Source organism: Bombina bombina, chromosome 2 (genome assembly GCF_027579735.1).
Source record: "Bombina bombina isolate aBomBom1 chromosome 2, aBomBom1.pri, whole genome shotgun sequence".
Classification (NCBI taxonomy): Eukaryota; Metazoa; Chordata; class Amphibia; order Anura; family Bombinatoridae; genus Bombina; species Bombina bombina.
This window is the reverse complement of record NC_069500.1, coordinates 20,812,081-20,828,495: the sequence shown is the minus strand read 5'-3', so window position 1 is coordinate 20,828,495 and position 16,415 is coordinate 20,812,081. Positions and strand designations below refer to the sequence as shown.

At 40.3% G+C, this 16,415-nt stretch overlaps 1 protein-coding gene across 1 annotated transcript; it reads left to right on the top strand.

Moving 5' to 3' along the window:
• Positions 1 to 4,650: 4,650 nt before the first annotated feature.
• RPP25L (ribonuclease P/MRP subunit p25 like) lies at positions 4,651 to 14,561 on the top strand. The gene is made up of 2 exons (XM_053700977.1): positions 4,651 to 4,732; positions 10,024 to 14,561. Exon 2 carries the CDS (start codon positions 10,040 to 10,042, stop codon positions 10,595 to 10,597), a length of 558 nt encoding a protein of 185 aa, XP_053556952.1. The 5' UTR covers positions 4,651 to 4,732; positions 10,024 to 10,039; the 3' UTR covers positions 10,598 to 14,561.
• Positions 14,562 to 16,415: the final 1,854 nt, after the last annotated feature.

Sequence of the window (16,415 nt, the reverse complement as noted above, 5' to 3'; positions counted from 1 at the left end):
ATGTTTTCAACATTATATTGTATCAAAGTAATTATACTGTTAATTATTCCAGAATGAATAGCGTTTAAAATCCTGATATATATATTCATACAAATACAGCATGTTTCACATTCAGTGTACTTCTTCCTGAATATATAAATTGATGCCCATGTCCAATTGTTGTCTGCAACCAAAGAAATAATTGTTAGAATGCTCAGCCAAAACCATTTGGCATAGGGGGTTGTTTAACAGTGGAATAGAACTGTTGTATCCAAGACTTATGGACATAACATATAGATGGTTTCAGAGTACAAATAGGGGTCAGCGATCATCTGATAGGGATTTTAACCCCTTAATGACCGAGGACGTGCAGGGTACGTCCTCAAAAAAAAGGCAGTTAATGCCTGAGGACGTACCCTGCACGTCCTCGGTGTGGAAAGCAGCTGGAAGCGATCCTGCTCGCTTCCAGCTGCTTTCCGGTTATTGCAGTGATGCCTCGATATGGAGGCATCCTGCAATAACCATACATGACCATCCGATGCAGAGAGAGCCACTCTGTGGCCCTCTCTGCACCGGACATCGATGGCCGGTATCGTTGGTGGGTGGGAGCCGACTTGGGAGGCGGGTGGGCGGCCATCGGTGTGCTGTGTTAAGTCACGGGGGGTGGGATCGGGGGCGGCACCGCCGGGGGCGTGCACGGACGCGCGCGCGTGCACGGAGGGTGGCGGGCGGGCGCGTGCACGGGGCGGGAGCGGGTGGGAACCGCTACACTACGGAAAAATTTTTAAGTAATAATTGGCCTAATCTTGTTTGTGCAAAAGCACAAAAAGAGATCGTGGAGGGGTGGGGGGTTGGTTTTGTGTGGGGGGTTGGTTTTGTGTGGGGGGAAGCTACACTACAGAAATGCTTACAAAATGAAAAATAAAGACATTTTTTCTTCTAAACTGGGTACTGGCAGACAGCTGCCAGTACCCAAGATGGCGCCTATCAAGTTAGAGTGGGAGGGTTATAGAGCTGTTTGGGGGGGATCAGTGAGGTTGGGGGCTAAGGGGGGATCGTACACAGCAGCATATGTAAATATGCTTTTTTAAATAAATAAAAAATATATATATATAGCTTTTATTTTAGTACTGGCAGACTTTCTGCCAGTACTTAAGATGGCGGGGACAATTGTGGGGTGGGGGAGGGAAGAGAGCTGTTTGGGAGGGATCAGGGGGTCTGATGTTTCAGGTGGGAGGCTGAGCTCTACACTAAATCTAATATTAACCCTGCAAGCTACCTAATTAACCCCTTCAATGCTAGCCATAATACACGTGTGATGCGCAGCGGCATTTAGCGGCCTTCTAAATACCAAAAAGCAACGCCAAAGCCATATATGTCTGCTATTTCTGAACAAAGGGGATCCCAGAGAAGCATTTACAACCATTTGTGCCATAACTGCACAAGCTGTTTGTAAATGATTTCAGTGAGAAACCTAAGATTGTGAAACATTTTACGTTTTTTTTTAATTTGATCGCATTTGGCGGTGAAATGGTGGCATGAAATATACCAAAATGGGCCTAGATCAATACTTGGGGTTGTCTACTACACTAAACTAAAGCTAAAATTACCCCAAAAAGCTCCCTACATGCTCCCTAATTAACCCCTTCACTGCTGGGCATAATACACGTGTGGTGCGCAGTGGCATTTAGTGGCATTCTAATTACCAAAAAGCAACACCAAAGCCATATAAGTCTGCTATTTCTGAACAAAGGGGATCCCAGAGAAGAATTTACAACCATTTGTGCCATAATTGAACAAGCTGTTTGTAAATAATTTCAGTGAGAAACCTAAAGTTTGTGAAAAAATTTGTGAAAAAGTGAACGATTTTTTTTATTTGATCGCATTTGGCGGTGAAATGGTGGCATGAAATATACCAAAATGGGCCTAGATCAATACTTTGGGTTGTCTACTAAAAAAAAATATATACATGTCAAGGGATATTCAGGTATTCCTGAAAGATATCAGTGTCCCAATATAACTATCGCTAATTTTGAACAAAAATGGTTTGGAAATAGCAAAGTGCTACTTGTATTTATGGCCCTATAACTTGCAAAAAAAGTAAAGAACATGTAAACATTGGGTATTTCTAAACTCAGGACAAAATTTAGAAACTATTTAGCATGGGTGTTTTTTGGTGGTTGTAGATTTTGGGGGTCAAAGTTAGAAAAAGTGTTTTTTTTTTTCAATTTTTCCTCATATTTTATAATTTTTTTATAGTAAATTATAAGATATGATGAAAATAATGGTATCTTTAGAAAGTCCATTTAATGGCGAGAAAAACGGTATATAATATGTGTGGGTACAGTAAAGGAGTAAGAGGAAAATTACAGCTAAACACAAACACCGCAAAAATGGTCCCAAACGGACAGAAAATGGAAAAGTGCTGCGGTCATTAAGGGGTTAAATTCACACCTCAGTGGGACATCTTTTGGAAACAGTCCTTTGTTTTCAGATGTGGAATACATAGAATATACAAATGATTATCTTTGAGACTATTTGTCCTTTGAAATGACTCAATGGTCCTATTCTATATCAACAGTTTAAACTTTTATCATTTTCTTTGAAATTAATGTTTAAATAGACCAAACGTCTCCTCTAAGATTACTTTGAAAACATTTCTTTGTTCTGCAAGTAATTTATTTGATGAGTGAGAGGGGCTGGCTTACATACATTTTCCCTCTTGATCCCATAAACAAAAATAAATTATTTGGTTTACACAGACATATTATTATTTATAAGTATACATTGTATATTATTTGATGATATTCTTATAGCCGGACACTAGGTAGGCTCAGGTGCAGCACGCTGTACTGGGAGCTAGCTGCTGATTCATGGCTCAGCGACACCCCAGTACTGTAATGCTGCTGCTTCAGCTAAGGATACCAAGAGAATAAAGCAAATTTATACCAGAAGTAAATTGGAAAATTGTTTAAAATGTTATGCTGTCTGACTACGTATATAGGTTTTTTTTATGCATTTCCAACTCTGTAATGTCACTGATATTTAAAGGAGCATTTTCAGTCAAAAAAATGACACTCTAATTCTTTAAAGCTTGTGATTTTAAGTCTATCGACCCTAGGTCCCCTTTAACACCCTTTTTGGGGTTTAAACACATAGTCTGTGGTTGATCTACTTAAAGGGATATTCCAGTCAAAATTTTAATGCACATAGATTTATTGCATCTTTGAATAGAAACATATGTGCAATATAAATGTATTGGCAAAAATGCTTCTACTAAAACTAATCACTGTTTTAGTGTTGGCATTTTTCTCTGCACGTGCATGTGAGGTATAGCTTGATATTGTCACTGCACCCACATTTTAAATAATGCAGCTTCTCAGATCATCAGTGGGGCTTGTATCATGTCAGCAATTAAATTGAGTCATTACAAAATGGTACACGCACCTTAGGCTGTCTGAGCAAGTTTTGGTTTTTAAAATGCTGGTGCACAGTGCATACTTAAATACACTTTTGAAACACCTATAGCTTTTATTAGAAGCATTTTTGCTAATGCATATATATTACAAAATTTCTTCTGTTCAATACCGAAATGCACCCATGTGGTTTTCAATTTGGCTGGAATATCCCTTTAACATTACAAGTTCTAACAGGTTAGAACGTGTCACTTTTTGATTATAATGGCTCTTTAATTATTTTATCCTTACATTTTGCAGAAAATATTGTATTCAATGTAAAAGTTTAAAAGTTAAAACTCATATTTAAAGTAAATTGTCATTTTCAGGCAAAAAAAAAAGAAACAGTTGCAATGGTAAAGAATAAGTTTAAATTGCTCCTTATATTTTTATTTTGTAATGATTCTCACAGCATTGAGTGAGCAGAACAGGACTTTAGGTATGAAGTGTCTTTACAATATGTATTGGAGCGATCCCAGCACATTACACCTGTATGTCTTGCTGTTTTATCTCACGAGGTAGGCTGCAAGTATGTCTCAAAATGTGCCGTAAAGTGCCCTGAAAACGGTATTATGTTGTTCCCTGTCATCTCTTGCTATCCCCTGCAAATTAGTGAGCTTTGTTACTTTCTATGGTATTAAACTTGCAGGGAATTCCTGATTATACACTTGAGGTCATTGTCTGTGCATATGAGGGGGGTTAACATGAAATGACCATCTGGCCCAGAGACCCCAGTCTGTTTGCATGAGGGTTTCTGCTGCTGAGAATGGGAGGTCTGCTATTAGGTTCAGCCCATTTGAATGAGCATGCTCTTGAGCATTAGATTACAATGAGCACTGCTATTTATCACATACAAAAAGCACAGTTACCAAGTCTTTTTGGGGACAGATTAAGGTTTTACAGTACTGAGTCTTACTGTCCAGTTTATATTAATATCAGACAGCTGGACACCCTGGTGGTCTAACACGGGCTGGGTTTGGGTCTAGAGAGCACCAGGTGCCGCCCCCTATAACTGATCAAATGGCGGGAACGGACACGCGGCACTTTATGGGTCTCAGCGGTAACGTCAGGCCTCTGGGCACGAACATCTCTGTCACATATCCTTCTCCGTGCAGTACCGGATTTCCCCCACTAGATGGCAGTAGGCCGACACCACCACCAGCGCGTTCCACCTGTGACACGCACTACTTGCTGATAGTGATCACGTGATGATCACGTAAGCTCCGCCCCAGACGACTCAACATGGCAGCGCCCTGAATGTGCATGTGAATCTGGTGCCGGGACCTGTGAACGAGCGGGTGAGAAACAACGGAGGAGCTGACTAGACAGGGTGTCATGTTCAGTGGGTCTCTCTGGTACTCACGGTGTTAATCCGGAAGTGCTCGATAGGTTCATTTTAAAAGTTGCAGATTCCTCTGGCGCTCATAGGGTTATTGCTATAGATTGCAGGTTCCTCTAATCCTTATTTATATAGATACAATGTCCCTCTGATACTCATTAGGTTAATGCTACAGATATCAGCTCCCTCTGGTACTCATTGGGTTAATGTTACATATTGCAGGTCCCTCTGATACTCATTAGGTTAATGCTACAGATATCAGCTCCCTCTGGTACTCATGGGGTTAATGTTACAGATTGCAGGTTCCTCTGATACTCATTAGGTTAATGCTACAGATATCAGCTCCCTCTGGTACTCATTGGGTTAATGTTACATATTGCAGGTCCCTCTGATACTCATTAGGTTAAGGCTACAGATATCAGCTCCCTCTGGTACTCATTGGGTTAATGTTACATATTGCAGGTCCCTCTGATACTCATTAGGTTAATGCTACAGATATCAGCTCCCTCTGGTACTCATGGGGTTAATGTTACAGATTGCAGGTTCCTCTGATACTCATTAGGTTAATGCTACAGATATCAGCTCCCTCTGGTACTCATTGGGTTAATGTTACATATTGCAGGTCCCTCTGATACTCATTAGGTTAAGGCTACAGATATCAGCTCCCTCTGGTACTCATTGGGTTAATGTTACATATTGCAGGTCCCTCTGATACTCATCAGCTCCCTCTGGTACTCATTGGGTTAATGTTACATATTGCAGGTCCCTCTGATACTCATTAGGTTAATGCTACAGATATCAGCTCCCTCTGGTACTCATGGGGTTAATGTTACAGATTGCAGGTCCCTCTGATACTCATTAGGTTAATGCTACAGATATCAGCTCCCTCTGGTACTCATGGGGTTAATGTTACAGATTGCAGGTTCCTCTGATACTCATTAGGTTAATGCTACAGATATCAGCTCCCTCTGGTACTCATTGGGTTAATGTTACATATTGCAGGTCCCTCTGATACTCATTAGGTTAAGGCTACAGATATCAGCTCCCTCTGGTACTCATTGGGTTAATGTTACATATTGCAGGTCCCTCTGATACTCATTAGGTTAATGCTACAGATATCAGCTCCCTCTGGTACTCATTGGGTTAATGTTACATATTGCAGGTCCCTCTGATACTCATTAGGTTAATGCTACAGATATCAGCTCCCTCTGGTACTCATGGGGTTAATGTTACAGATTGCAGGTTCCTCTGATACTCATTAGGTTAATGCTACAGATATCAGCTCCCTCTGGTACTCATTGGGTTAATGTTACATATTGCAGGTCCCTCTGATACTCATCAGCTCCCTCTGGTACTCATGGGGTTAATGTTACATATTGCAGGTCCCTCTGATACTCATTAGGTTAATGCTACAGATATCAGCTCCCTCTGGTACTCATTGGGTTAATGTTACATATTGCAGGTCCCTCTGATACTCATTAGGTTAATGCTACAGATATCAGCTCCCTCTGGTACTCATGGGGTTAATGTTACATATTGCAGGTCCCTCTGATACTCATTAGGTTAATGCTACAGATATCAGCTCCCTCTGGTACTCATTGGGTTAATGTTACATATTGCAGGTCCCTCTGATACTCATTAGGTTAATGCTACAGATATCAGCTCCCTCTGGTACTCATGGGGTTAATGTTACATATTGCAGGTCCCTCTGATACTCATTAGGTTAATGCTACAGATATCAGCTCCCTCTGGTACTCATTGGGTTAATGTTACATATTGCAGGTCCCTCTGATACTCATTAGGTTAATGCTACAGATATCAGCTCCCTCTGGTACTCATGGGGTTAATGTTACATATTGCAGGTCCCTCTGATACTCATTAGGTTAATGCTACAGATATCAGCTCCCTCTGGTACTCATTGGGTTAATGTTACATATTGCAGGTCCCTCTGATACTCATTAGGTTAATGCTACAGATATCAGCTCCCTCTGGTACTCATGGGGTTAATGTTACATATTGCAGGTTCCTCTGATACTCATTGGGTTAATTTTACAGATTGCAGGTTCCTCTGGTACTCATTGAGTTGATGCTACAGATTTCAGGTTCCTCTGGTACTCATTGGGTTAATCTTACAGATTGCAGTTTCCTCTGGTACTCATTAGGTTAATGCTACAGATTTCAGGTTCCTCTGGTACTCATTGGGTTAATCTTACAGATTGCAGTTTCCTCTGGTACTCATTAGGTTAATGCTACAGATTGCAGTTTCCTCTGGTACTCATTGGGTTAATGCTACAGATTGCAGGTTCTCTGGTACTCATCGGGTTAATGCTACAGATTGCAGGTTCCTCTGATACTCACTGGGTTAATGCTACAGATTGCAGGTTCCTCTGGTACTCATTGGGTTAATGCTACAGATTGCAGGTTCCTTTTGCTCTTAATGGGTTAATGTACCAGTTTCCATGTCTGCTGCTCATTGGGACAGTGCTTAAAGGGACACTGAACCCACATTTTTTCTTTTGTGATTCAGATAGAGAAGCTATTTTAAGCAACTTTCTAATTTACTCTTATCACATTTTCTTCATTCTCATGGTATCTTTATTTGAAAAGCAAGAATGTAAGTTTAGATGCCGGCCCGTTTTTGATGAACAACCTTGGTTGTTCTTGCCGATTGGTGGATAAATTCAGCCACCAATAAACAAGTGCTGTCCAGGGTACAGAACCAAAAATAGCTTAGATGCCTTCTTTTTCAAATAAATATAGCAAGAGAACGAAGAAAATTTGATAATAGGAGTAAATTAGAAAGTTGCTTAAAATTGCATGCTCTATCTGAATCACGAAAGAAAACATTTGGGTTCAGTGTCCCTTTAAGACTGCAGGTCCCACTGACATTCATTGGGTTAATTATAAAGGTTAGATGTCCCCCTAGAACTCTGGGTTAATTACATAGATTTCCGGTCCCTCTGGTGTTCATTTGGTTAATATATAGATAACTGTTTCGTTTGGAACTCTATGGGTTAATGATATAGATTGCAGGTCCCTCTGGTGCGCATTGGGTTAATGATATAGATTGCAGGTCCCTCTGGTGCGCATTGGGTTAATGATATAGATTGCAGGTCCCTCTGGTGCGCATTGGGTTAATGATATAGATTGCAGGTCCCTCTGGTGCGCATTGGGTTAATGATATAGATTGCAGGTCCCTCTGGTGCGCATTGGGTTAATGATATAGATTGCAGGTCCCTCTGGTGCGCATTGGGTTAATGATATAGATTGCAGGTCCCTCTGGTGCGCATTTGGTTAATGATATAGATTGCAGGTCCCTCTGGTGCGCATTGGGTTAATGATATAGATTGCAGGTCCCTCTGGTGCGCATTGGGTTAATGATATAGATTGCAGGTCCCTCTGGTGCGCATTGGGTTAATGATATAGATTGCAGGTCCCTCTGGTGCGCATTGGGTTAATGATATAGATTGCAGGTCCCTCTGGTGCGCATTGGGTTAATGATATAGATTGCAGGTCCCTCTGGTGCGCTTTGGGTTAATGATATAGATTGCAGGTCCCTCTGGTGCGCTTTGGGTTAATGATATAGATTGCAGGTCCCTCTGGTGCGCTTTGGGTTAATGATATAGATTGCAGGTCCCTCTGGTGCGCATTGGGTTAATGATATAGATTGCAGGTCCCTCTGGTGCGCATTGGGTTAATGATATAGATTGCAGGTCCCTCTGGTGCGCATTGGGTTAATGATATAGATTGCAGGTCCCTCTTGTGCGCATTGGGTTAATGATATAGATTGCAGGTCCCTCTGGTGCGCATTGGGTTAATGATATAGATTGCAGGTCCCTCTGGTGCGCATTGGGTTAATGATATAGATTGCAGGTCCCTCTGGTGCGCATTGGGTTAATGATATAGATTGCAGGTCCCTCTGGTGCGCATTGGGTTAATGATATAGATTGCAGGTCCCTCTGGTGCGCATTGGGTTAATGATATAGATTGCAGGTCCCTCTGGTGCGCATTGGGTTAATGATATAGATTGCAGGTCCCTCTGGTGCGCATTGGGTTAATGATATAGATTGCAGGTCCCTCTGGTGCGCATTGGGTTAATGATATAGATTGCAGGTCCCTCTGGTGCGCATTGGGTTAATGATATAGATTGCAGGTCCCTCTGGTGCGCATTGGGTTAATGATATAGATTGCAGGTCCCTCTGGTGCGCATTGGGTTAATGATATAGATTGCAGGTCCCTCTGGTGCGCATTGGGTTAATGATATAGATTGCAGGTCCCTTTTGCGCGCATTGGGTTAATGATATAGATTGCAGATCCCTTTTGCACTCATTGGGTTAGTGTCTCACTGTGTAATGTGTCGGCTAACAGTGGGTTTGTACTGTCTATAGCTAAGTTTGTAGGCTGGAGCTGTCACTTATTGGGTTAATGCTACAGATTGCAGGTTCCTCTGGCACTCATTGGGTTAATGCTACAGATTGCAGGTTCCTCTGGCACTCATTGGGTTAATGCTACAGATTGCAGGTTCCTCTGGCACTCATTGGGTTAGTGTCTCACTGTGTAATGTGTCGGCTAACAGTGGGTTTGCACTGCCTATAGCCCCGTTTGCACTGCCTATAGCCCCGTTTGCACTGCCTATAGCCCCGTTTGCACTGCCTATAGCCCCGTTTGCACTGCCTATAGCCCCGTTTGCACTGCCTATAGCCCCGTTTGCATTGCCTATAGCCCCGTTTGCATTGCCTATAGCCCCGTTTGCACTGCCTATAGCCCCGTTTGCACTGCCTATAGCCCCGTTTGCACTGCCTATAGCCCCGTTTGCACTGCCTATAGCCCCGTTTGCACTGCCTATAGCCCCGTTTGCACTGCCTATAGCCCCGTTTGCACTGCCTATAGCCCCGTTTGCACTGCCTATAGCCCCGTTTGCACTGCCTATAGCCCCGTTTGCACTGCCTATAGCCCCGTTTGCACTGCCTATAGCCCCGTTTGCACTGCCTATAGCCCCGTTTGCACTGCCTATAGCCCCGTTTGCACTGCCTATAGCCCCGTTTTGAGGCTGGACTGTCACTCATTTTGTGATTCATTTCATGAGGAAAAGACATTTAATGCAAACATAGCTGTATCTCATGATCTCTCTGAGACTCTAATGATTTACTTAGGTTGTCATTTCAGGGCTTTGCTTAGGGCCTTTTTGTTTTCTTACCATTTGTAAGGTGGGCACATAATCTCTGTCTAATGACTTCCTTTCTTGTGCAGCCAGCAGTGACTGATAATGGAAAACTACAAGAAGGTGAACGTGATCGAGAAGCCTCTGCCCTTGCAGTTTTCTGGGCTGCCCTCAGAAGTCATTGAGATGAAGGTGAAGGAAGGCAGCAAGATCCGGAATCTGCTGCGATTTGCTATTGGCAAGATGGAGGGTGAGAGTATGCGGCAGATTGTGTTCAGCGGCTCAGGGAAGGCTCTTAGCAAAACTATCACCTGTGTGGAGATAATGAAGAGGCGGCTGAATGATCTGCACCAGATCACTAAAGTAACCTTCAATCTGACTGAGGAAATTTGGGAGCCAATTGTTCCTGAGGTTGGGTTGGACACTTTAACAGTGAAAAGAAATGTTCCAGCCATCTGCGTCCTGCTCAGCAAAGACCCTCTGGATTCTACCGAACCTGGATACCAGGCACCAGGCAGCTATGACACAAAATGGCTCCAGGACTTAAAGGCAGAATCCCATGGGCAGAAGAGGAGAAAGCCAGGTGTTGGGAGGGGAGGAGGAGATGGGCGGAAGCAGACCAGACCCCATGGCCAGCGTGGAGAGGCACAAAGGAAAACTTAAGCTAGTGACCTGCACTCTAGGATGGGGGCCGGTCGTAGGATCCATATGTTGTATTATTGTGTACTTCTAGGTGGGCATCAGAAGGGATTCCTTGTAGAACAAACTACAAACCATTTGGTGCTTCAGACAGACAAATACAGTTTTTTTTTTTTTGTAAAGTTGCAAGTGTGGTTGGGTTATTGATTCCAAGAAACCTCAGCTTGTGCACTCAGATACATTGGCGCTTGGGTTGGCAGCTACAAATGACAAACATCTGGATTGACATGGTGACCTGGTTATGTGCGGGGATGTTCACTGATGGAAATATTGTAGCAGCTAATGAACCATTCAAAAGGTGTTTAAAATAAATGATTCTGTTATTAGCAAGAAGTGCTCAAAAGTAAACCTATCCACTGCAAGACCTTTAATGAACTGTATATTACATTACTTTTATAAAACCTAGAAATTTGCTTCTGGAGGTTAAAATGTACCTAGCTGTCCACACTCTATCGTTGAGACTGAAGTGAGTGCTTCTAATAACATTCAGCCTCTGTTTTGCTATTTTCAGATAGTTAATTTTATAGATGGTTTACAGCAGTGCTTGACGAATATGTTCAAAAATTAGGAGCCAGTAAGAATATTAAGGAGCCAGGCATATTTTTAGGAGCCAGACAGTTGGATTTGTATATAGATATATGGAGAATAACCCAAAAAGTTAGGAGCCAGGGGTAAAATTCTAGGAGCCAGTGGCTCCCAGGCTCCTGGGTTTGTCGAGCCCTGGTTTACAGTAATTTTTCAGAGCCTTAAGATCATTTATAATTAATGACACCTCCTTTACAGTGGCCTTGCAACATCATTTGGATTTCTTACTTAAATGTTAAATACATTCAATTATTTATGTTAAAATAAACAGGCCGCGCATTTCAGTTCTGAATATAGGGAGGTGCTTTAGAAATACATTTGCACCACAGCTTTGCAGTGAGTTATTTTGCTACATGCTTAGTGAAATTGTTTATTAATAAAACAAACCAGTATTTTGCTCCAGTTGTGATTTCTCTGGAAGTTATTGAAAGGGTCCGAATCCTGCGCTCCTGTTAGTGGTGGATGTTTGGTAAGTGGGTTTTACGCTTTGCACATATCTGCATCTCCTGACTTGTGTTGCAAAGTTCCATCTCTTAGCGCTAACGGCTGATATAAACATTCAATACATAACACCTATTTAGTGTTTGCTTTATAATCCCGCTTTATTCTGATTTTAAAGGGCCGATACATACAGTAGATTTGCACAATAAAAAGACAATGCCCTTTAAAACAAAAAATACCGCAGCAATTACCAGCAGAGCCCGTCCAGGCAAGCGTTTCTTTAGCGTGTGCACTGTAGTAATCCTGCTGAGTAAAACTGGAATTTCCTGAGGTCTTAGAACAGCGTCCCTGCCCAAGACACCAGCTTCAACGATACAGAAAAGAAAATAGCTCTCCTCACAGCCTGGCTTCCCGGTTTAATGACAAGATGAACTTGTTCACTATTACTACGTAAAACCATAAAGTTTATTTAGTGTGCAACTAAAAAAATACAATATGTTGGGGAAACTACAAGACATTTAAAAGGTAGAGCCTTAGAACTTAATAGAGATATCAAGAATCCTGATCTTTATACCCCAGTTGCTAAAAATAAAAAAAATGAATATGTTTTAAATACTAGAACCCCATTAGGAATAAATATGGAAGCAGATGCCAATTTATTTATTTGAAGCTAAATGTTGGGCCTTTGTGATTCAGAGTGATATATTTATACATTATACTGTAAACTGTTATGTTGGTCCGTCCATACTCAGTGTGTCAAGTAAGGAGTTAATATATTGTTGTTTTTAATTGTGTGTGTGTTTAATTAAGTGGCGCCCCCCTGTTCTTCCCTATCTGTTGTTTTTAATTTAATTTGTTGACTCACTACCTTATTTAAATGACAAAGCAATAATAGTATAATGGTATAAAAATCTTGTTTGCCGCATTTGCGGGGTTTAGCGTAAGCGATCTAGCCATATCGGCTATATTAGAAACTTTGATTAATTATAGGTAACACAAATATGGGATCAGACTTATTTTGACCAATATATTACCAAAGATATTTACAAAGCCATAGAAAAAACAAGGTTAACTTTATTTACGGTATTATAAAGTGGTATCTATAAGGCAATATTGATACAAAGGCCTGATCTCCTTGAACCTAAATACTAAAGAGTGATATTTAATAACGGTTTAAATGAGATAACTAACTGTCAGAGTTTATTAGTAAACTCCTTATAACGATACTCATGGAAACCAAAGTATAATTCATCACGGTATTAATAGGTAATACAAGGAGTTTATCAGACTTCTTACTTTCTATAGTATCGTAGGTATCACAATATTTACCTCTATGGATCTACATACTTATCAGTAATGACAAAAACGGTAATGAAAGGTAACCCATATAGGTATCAGTGATAATTTAAATGGTAACAAAAGGCAACTCTAGTATCAAACTGACTCTTTACCACAATAACTAAATAAACCCAAGTTTAATTTTGTGTGGCATTAACGGGTAATAACAAATAGGTTACAAAACCTCTCACTTTCTAGAGTATTGTGGGTAACATAATATTTATTTAAAATCACAATTTATTGAGTCAAGTCTTGCAAGGCCAGATTGTTTATTCAAACCTACACGAATAACAGATTATCTGTACTTAGAATAATATACCAAGGGATAGCCTTGTCATTTGATTTATAAGGAGACCATACATTAACCTAACGTGGGTATGTGTCTCTACTAGCCAGTAACGATATTATCTGGCGAATAGGTAGTGGATCCAAATTTCTATCTTTTAAAAAATGTTTGTAAATCCCCTGTTTTTAATTTGATCTAATAAAAGTTACATTTTATATTTCTTTTCACCTCCTGTGATACACAAATACATTCATTGAGTGCTATATTTGTACCCCTTTTTTCAGTCTCTTACTGATTTTCTGTAAAAGTTACTTAAAGGTACAAGCACCTATCCCTATCAGACATATTATTTTGGAGTATACAAATACTATGCATACTCATCACTGTACGAATTAGTAGGGGAATGTAAAAAACATTGTCTCCCTTTTTGTTTATATATGTTTTTAATTGTTTGCCTTTAAAAAGAGGATTTGGAAACTGCTTGTTCAACATTGAAAAAGTGCAGAAGACCTGCATGAAACGTGTCTGAATTCTGCAATTTCCGGACCCTGTTTTGTGACGTGGATTTTACTTGTTTTTAGTTGCACACTAAATAAACTTTATGGTGAAGAAGTTTATCTTTTTATTATACCAGGGAGTCAGGTTGTGCTGAGAACTATTTTATTTTCTGCGATAGAAACTCTGATTTTTAAATGAGCAGTAGGTTGTTTTTTTGTGACAAATTTCAAAATTTACTTCAGTTTGCCAGTCCTCTTTATCGTGTGACAGCTATCAGCCAATCGATTACTTGTATACATTGTGAACTTTTGCAAAAGCTCAGTAGCTGGTACCTTTTTAAAAAAAGTGCATATAAAAAGACTGCACAGTTTGATAATGGAGTTAAATGAGAAATTCTCAAAATTACATGCTCTATCTAAATTATGAAAATTAAATTTTGACTTTAGTGCCCCTTTAAGAAGCAATAAACACCTCTTGCTATTATATTAAATTGTCCTCTTTAGAATGTGCTTGATTTCCCTTTAAATTAGGGAACAACACATTTGTTTAAAATGTAGGAGCCATAAGCATAGTTAGTAGCCAGACAGTGGTATTTGTATATAGATATGCAGGGAATAACCCTAAAATGTTAGGAAGAGGTAAAATTCTAGGAGCCAGTGGCTTCTGGCTTTGTCGAGCCCTGTGATGGTAAATAATGCACTTGTCAACTAATGTTATGCAGTGTATATTCTATTAGGATTGAACGTGCTATTGAGTAAAATAAATCATTTTTATCCTGTTGCCCCTTTTTCTTCCGTCTTCTTCTTTAATCCTCCTGTAGTGTAGTGAGGTATAAAGCGTTCCCACCTGCTCTGTACCTTGCATAGAGTGCGCGTACCTGACCTCAGACACAGGTAGGTGAGCACAGCATGCGCGGCTCATCTGCATTGTTAGTCGCCCCAGTGGCGGCTAGAATTTCACGCAGTAGTGTACCGGTATAGGGCCATGGTGTTCTGCATCTTCACACTATTTACAGATCTGTGATATTGTTGTCTTCTTGACAAGTTCAGTCTGCACAATACAGACAGGGAGAGGTGGGTTTTTGCAGTGGCTGTATTTGTTTACTGCACAATAGAAATTGCAAGGTATGGTTCCCTTATTAACTGTTTCATACTGTGCCGCTCACAGGAGGGCACCTGTATTTTGGCTAATGGGCCGTGCAGCGTGTAAACCAATAAACGGGGCCAATAATCAGCAACTCATTTTATTAAATTTAAAATACTTGCAGATAACTTTTAAAAGTAATAAAAGTGCATTTAAAAAATATCCACTAAACTGTGTTCATATGTGGTCATTAAAACTTTTTCATTTGCTATTCAGATAGTGTACAATAAAAAAAAAAAAACACTAAATATTCCAATTTCTGTTATCGTTTACTTCTTTCTTTTAGTATCCTTTGCACAGCAGGTAGGTAGGCTCAGGGTTGCTCACGTGTGAAGCACTTTATGACAGCAGTTTTGCAAGAATGCTTTTAACAATGTTGTACAGCGTACAGGCACTGCTGCCATCTAGTGTTCAAAAGCATTTGTTACAAACTGCTGATGTATAGTGCTCTTAAAGGGACAGCCTACACCTTAGTCATCTTAAAGTATTACTTTAGATGAAAGGGACAGTCTAGTCAACATTAAACTTTCATGATTCAGATAGAGCAGCAACTTTCTAATGTACTCCTATTATCACTTTTTCTTGGTATCTTTATTTGAAAGAGCAAGAATGTAAAGCTTAGGGGCCGGCCCATTTTTGTTTCAGCACCTGGGTAGCGCTTGCTGATAGGTATCTAAATAGGCCACCAATCAGCAAAGCGCTATCAAGGGTGTTGAACCAAAAATGAACCAGATGCTAAGGTTTACATTCCTGCTTTTTCAAATAAAGATACCAGAAGAACGAAGACCAATTGATAATAGGAGTGAATTGGATAGTTGCTTAAAATTGCTGCTCTATCTGACTCATGAAAGTTTTAATTTTGACTACGCTATCCCTTTAAGCTGCAAATAGCCTCCTGTACCACTTAATCTATCAGGCAGCAGGAACTGTAAAAAAGTTATTTTAAAATGAATAATGTTTCTGGTCACTTTGAAATGGCTGCCAAGCTCCTCCCACTGATGACATCACGATCTGGGCTACATCTATGCAGTCTGCTGAATAGCATTGACAATCTGTTGTATCCAATTAGTGAGTCTTTTGTAACGAGTGAAACCTTTTAAAGGGGCAGTAAACCTACAAAATAATGTTATATAATTCTGACAAAGTGCAGGATTATATAACATTAGCTTAGCGCCAAGTATATGCAACAAAGTGATCCTGAGATTTTGTACTACGAAGTTGAGTTTTGCAGAACGCCGCTCCTGGCTCTATCGAGCGGGTCTGTTTTTTCTTAAGCGCATCGTGGGCACGCTGTCTGGTAGCGGGAGCGAGCTACATTCATTTTAATTACAGGGAGTGCAGAATTATTAGGAAAGTTGTATTTTTGAGGATTAATTTTATTATTGAACAACCATGTTCTCAATGAACCCAAAAAACTAATTAATATCAAAGCTGAATAGTTTTGGAAGTAGTTTTTAGTTTGTTTTTAGTTATAGCTATTTTAGGGGGATA